The following is a 13,929-nucleotide window of genomic DNA, read 5'->3' as shown; positions in this document are numbered from 1 at the left end:
GACAAAGTAGAATTTTTTTCCAGAAAAGATGATTGTTTTAGACCTCTGCCTTCAACCCCTTCTTCTGTTTCATGGCTTCTTTTCTCATTCCTCACTGATGGGTTAATGCTCCCCACTTATTGAATTCAGATGTAGTCCAACATTTTTGCTAGGACTCCAGGACTAAGCCCCACCCTTCAGTTCAGACCTCCATAAAAGTCCTTTCAAAACTGTAGAAATACTCCAGCAGCCTATTATTAGCATTAAGACAACAATGTGATATATTAATTAATCTTAAAACAATTATATGTCTAAGTCTTCCTTTTGAGAAAAAAATAAATTTGTATTCTGATCATGTACTGAACTACCAGGGTGGGTTGAATGAAGAGAGAAGCTGCTAACAGAATAAGATATTTCTTACTTGATAATTTTCTGTCTGCACAGCTTCTCTCTTCATTCATCACTAATGGGAAGTAGCAAGCACTGAATCACAGAGCAGAACAGTGTGCATTTCACATTGTGTCTTTTTGTGAAAAGATCTATTTCTGGGTGCCCTGAGACAGCAAATATTTTTTGTCTTTTTCAGGGGCCATTCTTGTATTTCTTCCCTATCACTGCTGAGATGATCTGCCAAATATTGTCTTTTCCTTCTAGATGGAATGCTATAGGGTAAATGCTGTGATGAATACACCGGTCCTATTATATTATAGCCTCCTTGCAGAGCTGTAAAGAATGAGCTCCTCCCTGTTTGTTTATACAGAACATAGCTAACGTGTTGTCACTTACTACTTCAGTTGCTTAATCTTGTAGGTGAGGTAGAAAAGATTTGAGACTTTGTTAGACTGCCCTTTGCCCCACCATGCTGATATGTAGTGTGATAGACTCAGGCCAGTTGGGTACAGCAGAATAGCTGAAGGCAGATATACTGGCCACTGGATTAACAGTTTTCTGTTCCCTGACTGACCAGAGCAGGGGCTGTTCCAGGCTAATGAGAACACCTGACTCTAATTAATCTGTAAAGAGTCAGGTGAGGCCATTCAGTTAATGTGACCACCTGACTCTAATTAAGGCCCTGCTGATGCTATAAAAAGGGCTCACTCCAGTCAGGCAGAGGAGCCAGGGAGCCAGAGGAGAGGAAGTGCGGCTGAAGGGCTGGTTACTGAAGACACCCTAAAACATTGTTAAAGGAGCCCTAAGGTAAGGGTGAAGAAGGGAGAAGCAGGAGAGCTGTGGGGAAGTGGCCCAGGGAAATGTAGCAACTCTGGCAGTGAAAGGTTGGCTGCCAACAACTGCTACCATTAGGGTCCCTGGGCTGGAACCCGGAGTAGAGGGCGGGCCCGGGTTCCCCCCAACCCACCACTACAGGAACAGCTCCTGGGAGGGGAAGTCAGGTCCCTGTCAGGACAGGAGGCTGAACAGAGACTGTGGGAGTTCTCTCACCAACCTCCTTGCAGCCTATGATGAAAAGGGCTCAGTAGACTGTAACCCTGGCCCTAGAAAGAGAAGGGCTATGTGGAGGGTCACAGTGAGCCACTGAGGCTAAGCATAAACTGCCTAGAAGCGCAGGACCCACAGGAGCAAGGTCAGAGCTCTGCCACAGTAGATATTTCTCAAAGTGGTTCCAATGACTGTGTTCGCTGAACTGAGCGCCCCATCCCAAGTTGAATACATCTGAAGTGATAGTTGCTGATGGAGTGGAGGATTGAATGACACCCTCCTCAGAATGTTGCTTCTCTGTATCCACCATTTAAATGAAAAGAGCATTTATTTTGGAAGAGACAGCTTTATGCAAATGACTTGGCTGGTAATTTCTTGCTAGCTAATGCTGTAATAATCTCATTCTGAAGTGAGCGTTTAGAGTTACATGTGTTGCTGAAGCCCTGAGGCCCATTAGTCTGAAGAAGAACATAACTATCTGGTTTGAGTCTCTTGGAGTTTCATTGGCAGACTGAATCTTTAGGAATTTTTCTTCTGGAGGGAAGGCTCTTCCAATTTGGGAATCTAAAATTGCTTCAATGAACTGGATCTGCTGTGTAAGAAGAGATGTGACTTCTTCCAACTTATTCTGAGATCTGGTTTCTCAAAAAGAATTAAAGCACAGTCCATGTTGATGGTCAGGGATTCTTGCAATTTAGGAAGGAACAATCTGTTGCACACATACAAAATGGGAAATAACTGCCTAGGAAGGAGTACTGCAGAAAAGGGTCTGGGGGTCATAGTGGACCATAAGCTAAATATGAGTCAACAGTGTAACACTGTTGCAAAAAAAGCGAACATCATTCAGGTATGTATTAGCAGGAGTGTTGTAAGCAAGACACAAGAAGGAACTCTTCCGCTCTATTCTGCACTGTTTAAGCCTCAACTGGAGTATTGTGTTCGGTTCTGGGCACCACATTTCAGGAAAGATGTAGACAAATTGGAGAAAGTCCAAAGAAGAGCAACAAAAATGATGAAAGGTCTAGAAAACATGACCTCTGAGGGAAGATTGAAAAAACTGTGTTTGTTTAGTCTGGAAAAGAGAAGGACAAGAGGCAATGGGCTTAAATTGCAGCAAAGGAGATTTAGGTTGGACATTAGGAAAAACTTCCTATCTCTGAAGGTGGTTAAGCACTGGAATAAATTGCCTATGGAGGTTGTGGAATCTCCATCATTGGAGATTTTAAGAGCAGGTTAAACAAACAAACAAACACCTATCAGGAATAGTCTAGATAATACTTAGTCCTGCCCTGAGTGCAGGGGACCTGACTAGACAACCTCTCAAGGTCCCTTTCAGTCCTATGATTCTATGAAATGAAGCTATTAGCCAGTCATCCACACAGAGCTATATGTGAATCTTGCAATCTTAAATGCTCTGCCGTGACTGAGGGGCATCTTGATACTAGACGAGCAGTAGAAAGGTGAAAGAGGAGGATCCTGTACTGTTAGCGATCTTCCCCAACCAGGAAACAGAGCTATTTGCCATGTGAATGTATGATCAATGTATGAAAATATGCATATTTGAGGTCAAGAGTGCTGAAGCAATATAGGGTGGACAGGGAGAGAATTATGGATGCAAGGGTCTCTGTGTGGAATCTGAACTTCATGAGGAAGGAATTAAATATTCTGAGGTCTAAGATGGGCTGGTCTGCATTCCTTCTTCGTATTAGGACACATATTTGGTGCTTTCTGCATTCTAACTTCTTTCCCAGTTTGAGACATATCCATGCTATATCTCTGTTCCAGAGTATTCTGGAAGTAGATTAGACTTCTCTATGAAGGCTCTGGGATTTGGCCACACCATTATCCACCTCTAGATCAGTAAATGATGTCTCCTTCCTTTCCTTTCCATTTCCCAGCTTTTAAAGCCAAACTCTAGCAGTAGTACACAGCCTCACTCCCTTTGCCGTTTGCCTTTTCTTGAGGCAATTGTTTAAAAAAGGTTCTTTAGTTGAACAAGATGGAGTTCCTTTCTTCCATTTTCATCACCTTGTTGGAAGAAAAAGATGAGAAGGTGCTCTGTCTGTGAGGAGATGAACTTCGGAGCTCCAATAGGGAGCTCTGTCACAATTGTTCTCAGCCTGTGGACCGTTGCTTAGCTGGGAGGGGGTTCAGAATCTGGAGATTTGTGGAGGTCTTTGTGTTTTCCAACACCAGCTGATACTCCTCCTGTGATACTGCCACAAGGACATAACTGTTCTCCTCAAGTTAGGGAGGAGTGCCAAGGCCATCTCCACTCAGAAATCATTGGGGATCCAATTCCCTGAAAACTTTTTTTCCCCCTCCACCTTTAAGAGAACAAGATTCATAGTCCCTTCTCAAGTTGTTAAGTGGGAATAAGAATCACATGACACAGAGCCTGGTCTTCCCCTGTTTCCAGCAGAAGGATTTGGATCAGTTCAGGGGGAAGCCTATAGATGGGCTTATTGATGGACAGGTAGAAGTGCGGTTTGGGGTAAATGTCATGGTTTTTATAGTTGACTATGCCTGCATGTATTGCAAAAATAAAAGGTGCCTCTTAGTCTTCGTTATGCAGGAGATCAGAGTAGATGATCATAGCAGTCCCATCTGGCCTTAAAATCTATGTCCTTCTGTATTTCATTTCAACAAGGGGCACATTTTAGGGAATAAGGAGGAAATATTTTGGTGGCAGGTTAATCTTTTAAAAATGGTAGCTGTTTGAAGGGATTTGGAATATTAAAATAAGCCCTAAGGAAGAAGTTTAGAAAGCCAAAGGCAGTGAGGCAGTCAGAAATGTATGAAATTGCACTGTAATTTAGCAAATGGACATCACCTCACTTTAGTGTGTATGCATGTGTATATATATGTATGTATTTGTATATGTTACCCTTAAGCTAACAAAGCACCATGTGCCATACCTGTGAAGAGAAAAATCAAACACATGTTCTAACTCCCATTAAAGTGAATGGAATGATTTCCATTGACTCCAGCATGCTCTAAAGCAGAATACAATCTTGAAGTTACAAGAAATAGTTATATAATTTAATATTTATTATAACTCTATAGTCTATTTTAGTTTGTATTGTCTTCTAATTGTTTTTTATTTACAGTAGAAGGGAAACATGTGGCATTTGGGGCTGATGGAGAGGAGGGAGATACTGATGGTTCTTCAGGTATTCTTAGCGAGAATGCTGAGGACAATGAGAAAGAAGATGAGTTTAGAAAGGTATTTCATTATAAAAAGAGAAAATTTATTAATTTAATAACAAATATTTTCAGAACTGAACAGAAAATGCCTAATTTTTCATAATTGAGTAACTGAAGCCACCACACAACTTCTGAGTGTAGTTCATAAGGTTAAAAATGTCTTATCTTTCAAATAATTTATTATATGCTGCAGCGTTAACCACATTTTCAGTAAGGGAGCCAGAGAAGTACTGGCTCAGCACCAGCCCAAGACGGGCTGTGTTTTCAGTTGCTGGACACAGGTCTAAGAGCTGTGCTGATGTGTCCATACTGTGCTATGCAGACTTTCTGACTAAGGTCTGCTGCTTAACATGTGTCCAGACTGCAAAGTGACAATGCTTGCACTTGAATCTCAGCAGGACTCAGTTTCTGATTCACCCTCCCCTCCCCCAGCAGAGTCGTAGTACCTGCATTGTGAGTGCTTGCTGACCAGAGTCAGAATGATTTGTATGTGAATGGAAGGGGGGCTTGGGCTCAAAACTGAGTCAGAGCCCAGGCTTAGTGTGCTGGGTAGACATATCTATTTAGAGCCTGCTCTTATCAAGGCAAACTGAGTTTTCTCAGGGATTTATCTGTGTGCCCTCTTCCAAGCAGGGTGGGTGTTTGTTTTTTGTTGGGGGTGAGTGGGGTGGTGGTGGTGGTGGACTATTTCTCTCCTTCTAGCTCTGTCCTAGCAGCAGTTCTGGAAGGGGGAGGATATTCTGGAAGGTTTTCAGAAGACCAAGGGAATTCCTAACATTAATGCTTTCTGTAGCCCAGCATCTCCCACTTTTGTGGTACATATGGGCTATTCTTCTTTGACTGGTTCACATGTATTCCACTCAGGGTACGTCCATACTACCCGCCCGGGTCGGCGGGTAGCGATCGACTTCTCGGAGTTCGATATATCGCGTCTCATCTAGACGCGATATATCGAACTCCGAACGCGCTCCCGTCGACTCCGGAACTCCACCACCGCGAACGGCGGTGGCGGAGTCGACGGGGGAGCCGCGGACTTCGATCCCGTGCCGTCAGGACGGGTAAGTAGTTCGAACTAAGGTAGTTTGAGTTCAGCTACGCTATTCGTGTAGCTGAACTTGCGTACCTTAGTTCGAACCCCCCCCAGTGTAGACCAGGCCTTAGAAAAGTGCATGCCCAGAGCTGGAGAGTTTTCTGTAGTAACATGCGTCAGTGTGGTGCATGCACCATGCACTTCCTGGTGGTCCCTTAAATGGCTATTTAAGCGCATCACTGCTCTGACCTCTCTCAGTTCTTTCTCACTTCAAGTGGCCTGAGTCAGAACTCCCTGTGCGGTTTACCTCATGGTTACTATGCAGTGAGGAATTCTCTTTCTATATCTGCTAGTATTGTTAGTTTTTCTAGTGTAGTAATAATTTGTAGTAGTGCATGTAGTTAGTGATAGTTTGGTAACTTTTGTTTTTTAGAAGATAGTGCCTGGTGGCATGCCATCACTGGCTTCAAACAAACAGAGATCCACACATGCTCTGTTTCTTATGCCTTGGTGAGCAGCATATCAGAGAGAGGTGCAGTATTTGTTGTTCCTTTAAAAGGAGAACACAAATCTCTAGAGACTTATGCCTCAAACAGCACCTCAAGCAGCAGGTAATATGATCTTCTTTGGCACTGGGGCCTATGGTTGGTCATCCAGCCTCACAACTGGCTTCTGAATGGTAACAAGTGTCAGACAGGCCTCTGACTCAGACTCCTCTCCACAGAAGAGAAGGAATTGATCCTCCTCTACAGGCCTTTCATGAAAGAGAGCCCATAAACTAGACAGGAGCTGTGCCAAATCCAAGAGACTTTCCCTCTATCTGAAAGAGAGACTATGAACACTGGTAAGATTCCTCTGGTGCACAGGGTAGAGCCCGGCCTTCATCCCATGTCTCCTTGGTTCCAAGATGGGACTATACCAGTACTGTACCATTGACTCCGACACTGTTACAGGGATGGCAGGTGAGTCCAGTACCAATAGACGTGACTTCAGCACTGGTCCTTTTGGTGCCACCGACCCCACAGGACTTTCAAGTGGCAATTGTCCTGGTTGGCCTATCTGTCACAAGTTTTCCAATGGCACAAGACTATAACTTAAGATCTGCCTTCAGCCATTCTGGTTCCATCCAGTTCTGCAACCTCTACATGCAATCCACAAATGGTACGAAGTATTTGTTTCCACACAGAAAGACAATAAAAATACTTCCCTGGCACCAACTTCGGTACCACTGTTTACCAGATTGGTACTGTCTCTGACTTTGACTGCTGTGCTGATGCTTTGTCCAGTGCCTCCAGCTTCAGCACCAAATTGGCCATCTGTTTTGATATCAGTACCAATAGAAAGGCTGTTCCTGGCAGTTTCAGGTAATTTGCCACTGCTGTTTGTCCCTCAAATCCCACTCCTTCACTATGATCTGCATATGTTTGAGATGCTTGGACCACATGGTCTCATGTACTTACATACTATTGCATTGAGAGGCTGCGTCTGCACATTCTCCAAAGTTGACTAAAGTTGGTCTACCAACTGAATTTTCATTTATTATATAAGTTGGCCAGGGTTCCCCAGATGGCACTGATGTCTCGGTGTCACAGCCAAGTCATAGACAGCAATACCTAGTGATTAGAGCTGGGGTCCATGGTCATGGGACAGGAGTCAAGAATCAGCCAGGTCAGGATACAAACTTGAGAGGAAAACCACAAATTAGTATCTAGAGTCATGCCAGGTCAGGATACCAGGGGGTCAGAGGCAGGTGATAAACTGGAGATCAGAACTATGGGTCAAGAGTCAGAATCTGAAGGTTTTCAGGACCTCATGAGATTAGCTGATACTTCAGACATCCCATTAGAGGTAATCCAGAATAAACAGCACAAGGCATTGGACATTCTACAACTCGCTCAGTCAGGTAGACTAACCCTATCTATTAATGAAGGACTGTTGCTCAGACCATATGACACACTTCTGTATCTATCTCTGAGACCTCCAAATGTGCAGACAGGAAATACCAGGTACCAGTTAAGAATTACGGATATTTTTTTCAACACCCCACTCACAGAGGTCCTGGGTTGTCCAGGCCGTACATGAGAGTCAAAAACCAGCAGACCAGAGAAAAAGTTCCAAAGAAACTGGACCTCTTGGGTTGGAAAGTCTACTTCTCATGAACCTTCAACTTAGAATAATTAATGATCAAGCACTTGCAAAATATGACTTCCTACCGTGGGACAGACTCCCACCCCAATGGACATGTTCCCTAAGGAATATCAAGAGCAGATAAGATCAACTCTGACTGAGGGTCAAATCAAGAGCAGAACAACACTCCAGACAGTGATTGATGTCTCAATTATGGAGACAAGGACCACAGCTATGGCTGTGACAATGAGGCAGTCATCCTGGTTCCAGATTTCTGGCATCCCTTGTGAAGTCCAAGTGACTATAAAGGACTCAGCATTTCAATGGAATGATCTTCTCAACAATATCATTAATGAAGAATTATGTTCTCTGAAAAATTCCTGCATGGCCCTCTGTTTACTGGATATCCATGTTCCAGCTCAGAATCACAAGCAATATCAATAACAGTGGCCTCAGTTCTCATTCAGATACAGGCCTCAACAGTTTCAAGAACATCTTTCACTGAGGAAGAGACCATAATTCCACTAAAGGCACTCATTGATCTCCCCCTCAGCAGCCCCACAACAAGGGCAAGTGCCCAGAAACAGTACTGATGTGATTCTCGAGAGCCCAGCTGGAGCATCTATGGATACGTCTCCTTCAGCTCAGTTTGGCAACTGCTTGTTTTATTTCAAGGAATCTTAGCTTGAGATTACCTTTGACCAGTGGATCCTCAAGATTTGTGAACAAGCAGTATCCCATCAACTTTCAGACTGAGCCCATGTCCTCCTCTCCCCCCTGTCCCAATCTCTCTTCAGGGACCCTTCTTATGAGACACCTTTGCAACAAGAAGTCAACACCTTACTACAGCTGGGAGCAGTAGAGGTGGTACCTCAAGAATTCAGCTGGAAAGACTTTTACTTCCAGATTTCTTTTAATCCAAAAGAAGAAAGGGGGATGTAGACTCATCCTAGACCTTTGATGTCTTAATCTCTTCATTCATAGTTTCAAATTCAGGATGGTTGCCTTAGCCTCTGTTATCCCCACCTTGGATCCTTTGGACTGGTTCATGGCTCTCATCCTGCAAGATGCCTGTTTTCACAGCTCAAAAGTTCTGGAACACAAAACATTTCTACAGTTTACAGTAGAGATATTTGAGTACAAATACAAAGCACTACCCTTTAGCCTGTCCACCATTCCAAGGGTGCTTACCAAAGTTATCACTGTGATTGAAGCCCACCTAAGAAGGCAAGGAATCCAGATTATTTTATCTTCACAACTGGCTGATATGGGGTACACCCCTGCAGCAGTTCACTGGCTCCATTCAAAAGGCTCTAGAACCTCTTTGTTACCCTGGGTCTTGAGGTCAACAGGGCTAGTGTACACAATTGGCTCAGGTATGCACAGATGTTATGTTCTTCTCATCCCTTCCATCAAAGACCCTAATCATGGATGCCTACACCAACTGCAGGTTCAAGGGAAATGGTTGATGCCCAAGACTTTCCTTCACATCAGTATGCTAGAACTCAGAGCTCTTTGGCTGCCCCTCCTATGGAGACTTACCATACCAGTGCCTACAGACAATACCATGACAGTGCATTACATGAATAGGTGAGGAGGAATCTGGTCTTCCCCTGCAGTGTAAAGAAACCTTGCATCTGTGAACTTGGAGTATTCAGCCTCATATCATCCTGAAAGATTTCCATCTTCTGGGTCTTCAGAACGCTGTGATAGATTGGCTCAGCAGAGACCTCTCAGAAAACCCTGAATAATCCCTCAAACTTTGTCCAAAATGCGTTCCACAGAAGGGGATACCCGGTGATAGCTCTATACATGACATGCCACAACAACAGATGCCAGAGGTTTTTCTCCAGAGCAGGTAAGAGCCCAGGATCCCTCACAGATGCCTTCCTCTTCCCTTGGACTGCAGACCTCATGTATGTTTTTCTAACAATATCCATGACCTCCAAAGCCTTATGGAAGCTTGGATAACGCTCAGATTGTCAATCTGATAGCCTCATCTTGGGCCAGGCAGCTCTAGTTCTCAGACTTGATGAGGCTTTCGATTTAGAAGCCAATCACTTAACTGGCCCTGCTTGACTTACTGTTTCAGGACTACTGTCAGGTCCTCCATTCAGACCCAGACTCTACATGTTACAGCCTGGGTGCTGATTGACTGACTTCTGCTGAAAGGAATTGCTCACTGACAGTCCTAAAGTTCTCACTTCAGAGTTGGAAGCCTTCCACAAGACAAATTTACTAATCCAAAGAAGACCTTTCTCCATGTAGTCTGAACAGTGGCACTTGGCACTTCTGCAAACAATGGTCCCAAATATATTGAACTGTTTACTCCTCACTGAAACAGTCAGATATGTCTCTTATCTTGATTAAGGGTTATCTCCCTGCCAGAGGGCCACATATTATTCTCTCAGTCTACTGTACTGAGATTTCTTAAGGAACTGACTTATGCCTTTCCACCAATCAGAGAACCCCTTGCTCTGTGGGATCTCAGTGTAGTGCCTACTTGCTTAATGGTTCCTCCCTTCAAGCCAATGGCTCCCTGCTGATACTGTCACCTTTCTATTAAGACATCTTTCCTGTTGGCCGTAAAATTGGCCAGGAGAAAAGGGGAAATTCAGGCCCTCCTGGCAGAACCCTCCATACAGTCTTTCACAAGGATAAGATCACCCTGAGGCCTCATCCTAAATTCCTGCCTAAGGTTGTCTCAGATTTTCATTTTAATCAATCTATTAATCTACCAGCCTTTCCCCACAAGACCTCATTCTTCCCCGACCAGAGTAAAACTTCATACACTAGATGTGGTTAGAACGTTGTCCTTTTACATGGCCAAGATTAGATTAGTTAGACCTCAACAAGACTATTTGTTGTATTTGCAAAATGGAAAGGGGATAACCAGTTTATTCACAGACTATCCAAATTGTTTTTGGACTTTATACATTCTTGCTATGGGTTAGTGAAGCAAGATTCACCTGGTCACAGAAGGTCTTACTCAACCTGAGTTTAGGCAGCTTCTGCAAGTCTTTGACCAATGTTCCCTTGACTGAGATTTGTAGAGCGGTGATTTAGAATTCAGTCCATACTTACACCACTCACTATGCCTTGGTATAGGCCCCTAGATCAGATGCAAACATTGGTAAAATGGTCTTTCAATTGATATTTTAGTAGGACCCCTCTTAGACATGTCCAAGAATAGTATATTGCTTGCTAGTCACCAAAAATAGTGTGGCTAATCACTCTAGAAGAAAGTACATTTATTTATATCACAGTCACTATGGTTCTTTGAGATTATCTTCACACGTATTATCTTCACATTTTCCATTACTGGCCCTCCATCCCTGCTAAATGAGAGTCCTGACACTTGGGATTCTTACTGGCAAAAGAACTGATAGGCAGTTGAGGCCACCTTGCCCTTTATACCCTCAGCTGGTCGCAAGGGCTGGCAGAGTGTAGGAATGGCCCAAAGTACACTGATACCTCAAAATAATCGAATCTCACACACATTGGGTGCCTCTACATCAAGAGTGTAATCTGTGTGGACAATATATCTTGAAGATGTACAGTTCAGGGAAGACGTACAGGGAAGACTGATGTTCCAGACTCTCCAAGACCTTGAGGAGAGGAGCTCACAACATCAACAAACAGGCTATGCCAGCCTTTGACCAATCTCCCTGCATCTGAAGGAGGTCTGCTAGTGAGAAGCACTGTGCCAACAGAACATTACTGTCTGGCTTCTTGACTGCAGTTCCAGCTCTTACTGTATGAGAGACCAAAAGACTGAGAACTGATGAGGTTGCAACCCCCTATTATCTTAAGTATCGTAATTTTCCTTTTTCTATTTTTATTAGCCGAGAAACATCTCAACCTTTTATTTTAGGATGTGAAAGTGTAGTATGTACATGCACAGGCCCACCGATAGCAATTCCGGGCCCCAGGGCAGAACAGTCAATGGGCGCTCTTCTGGCATGGCCAGAGCTTCCACAGGCCACCTGGCTGCCTTCGCTACTGCTGATACCACCCCTTGTGCACCTAGGAGCTCTGCAGCCTGCCAGTGCAGTTTAAAAGGGCCCAAGGCTCCTGGGCCCTTTTAAATCACCCAGGCTCCTGGGCAATTTCCCTCTTCCCGCCGTCAGCAGGCCTGTACATGCATCTGTGTCTGAGCACCCATAAAGACCACAAGGGGAAGGCACCAAAACAGGAAAGCTCTCCAAGTTTAAACAGCCCTAAATATTGTCTCATAGAGCACACTATTATGAATAGTTTTATCTTTAAAAGTCTTGATGATAGACTTTAAATTATCTGTAATTTCTGGTAAAATAAGCGTTGCCCAACCTTCCGCTTTTCAAGAGTGTTTCATTAAAAATCTGTATTATAATATCTCTGTTGTGGAGAAGGAGGAAAAGGTTATCACATAAGAATAGAATTCTAGGAAGGAAGCATTATAATTGGCTTCTCGGGTTGTGGTTTAGACATTAAACGATTTGCTTTCAGTATTAAACTCTTGACCCGCTTTAAACCAAAGATCTGATAGACTTCAGTGTAAAAATCTTTAGTTGGGATTTATAACCAAATGTTCAACCATCTTTTTAGAATCCTCTTTAGAATTTATAGGCATTGATTTTGGTATTAATTTCATTTAATTAATTTGCTGATTAAATTCCAATCCAATATTGAATCTAATTTATTGATTTGATTGTTGTAATGTTCCATTTTTAGTTTAATATTACTATTAACAGTTTAGCTTTGATTGTTTTATTGATTTTACTTTTGTTTAAATTTTTAAATAAAATGATATTGAACCACATTTCTTTCAATAAGCAATGTCGGTCCAGAACCTTTGAGGATCTTGTTGTGCATTGGTTAGTCAAACTAAAAACCTGACCAACTCCCCATAATTAGTCGTTGGTTCTCAGATGGTGTAAGGGAGGTCCTAAATGTCCCATTTCTCGCTAAGGTATCATTTCCTGTGGTGTAGCCATTGCAGAAGAAATTTAAAATGCAGGTAAAACTATTTCAGATAATTAAAATGAGAATTTTTTTTAAAATGTAACTTCATAGAGAGAATAATTTTCTCTCCTTTATTTTACGTTCTCCAATTTACTTCTTTTACATTTCTTTTTTATTATATTCATACAGGATCTAAATATTTTTATTTGTTGCAGGAATGTAAAGAGGTAGTTGCATATTTCAGTCATCAGTTACTAGACAGTCTGTTGAAAGCCACCCGGCTATCTTTGGATACTCTTAAAAAAAGAATGTTTGTTTCAAGGTAAGTTGCAAGTGAAGTAGTACTTCAGTAAAACAGCTTAGAGAGTAATACTGAGGTAGTATTATGAATATCCATTTAGTTTCTTTATCTTTGTTATCAAGAATTTATATGAAAGACTAAGGGGAAAATGCATTTATGTTAATTGATTGTAATTCATTTCTTCTAGTACCAACGGATGCTACGTCCTTTTTCCATGAAACAAAGCCTTCTATCTTTTAATATACTTTCCTGTTTTCAATAGAAAAAATAAGGGGTTTTGGCAGTGTAACATATTTCAAATTCATTATTTTTTTGTTTGTTTTTTCTAGTGGCACTCACAATACACTAGGTGGTTTCCGGAAAGTAGAGAAAGAATTAAACTTGCTTTACATAGCTCACATTCTAACAACGGACAGACAGATTAACAAAGGCTTTTTCCTTCAATCATTCAACCAGGATTTTCCTTCAATCCTAAGGAAGGTCATCTGGTGACAGTTTTCATAGCAGATGTATCTGTGAATGCCATGTGCTTTGACTTTAGAACAGTGACCTCAAACTCTGAAGCCAAGTGCTAGATCTCACTTCATCCATAGATAGTAAACAAACACTCTCCGCAAATATTTTGTGCTTCCAAGTTCAAAGAATCCCTGCTTTTCTGAGAAAAGATGGTGAAACAATTGTGGCTTACAATGCCCCAACCCAAACAGTTGCTTCCTCTCTCAGCCAACAAACCAAGAAGAGAATAAAAGTTTTCCTCAATGCAGAGTCACTCCTTTTCCTCATACTCAGGGCAAAGATACCAGAGAAAGGAGAACACTTGTAGTGTTTTCTTGGATTGCAGATGCAATCCTTGGAGTAGAGTCTAGGATTCCAAGACTAGAGTTATCTCAGATGCCCCCTAGAC

General features: G+C 42.5%; 1 protein-coding gene across 17 annotated transcripts in view; it reads left to right on the top strand.

Moving 5' to 3' along the window:
• The window catches only part of DNAH8 (dynein axonemal heavy chain 8), a 556,010-nt gene that overhangs the window by 180,937 nt on the left and 361,144 nt on the right, over nt 1-13,929 (top strand). For 16 of the 17 annotated variants that reach the window (XM_039529004.1, XM_039529011.1, XM_039529005.1 and 13 more), the window contains 2 exons: nt 4,527-4,642; nt 12,940-13,046. In XM_039529004.1, coding sequence (XP_039384938.1) covers nt 4,527-4,642; nt 12,940-13,046 — 223 coding nt within the window. The remainder of the gene's footprint in view (nt 1-4,526; nt 4,643-12,939; nt 13,047-13,929) is intronic. The other variant, XM_039529013.1, reaches the window with a different exon arrangement.

The sequence above is a fragment of the Mauremys reevesii genome, linkage group 3 (assembly GCF_016161935.1).
Source record: "Mauremys reevesii isolate NIE-2019 linkage group 3, ASM1616193v1, whole genome shotgun sequence".
Taxonomy (NCBI): domain Eukaryota; kingdom Metazoa; phylum Chordata; order Testudines; family Geoemydidae; genus Mauremys; species Mauremys reevesii.
Note: the sequence above shows the minus strand (reverse complement) of the source record. Positions and strands in the feature narration are given on the sequence as shown.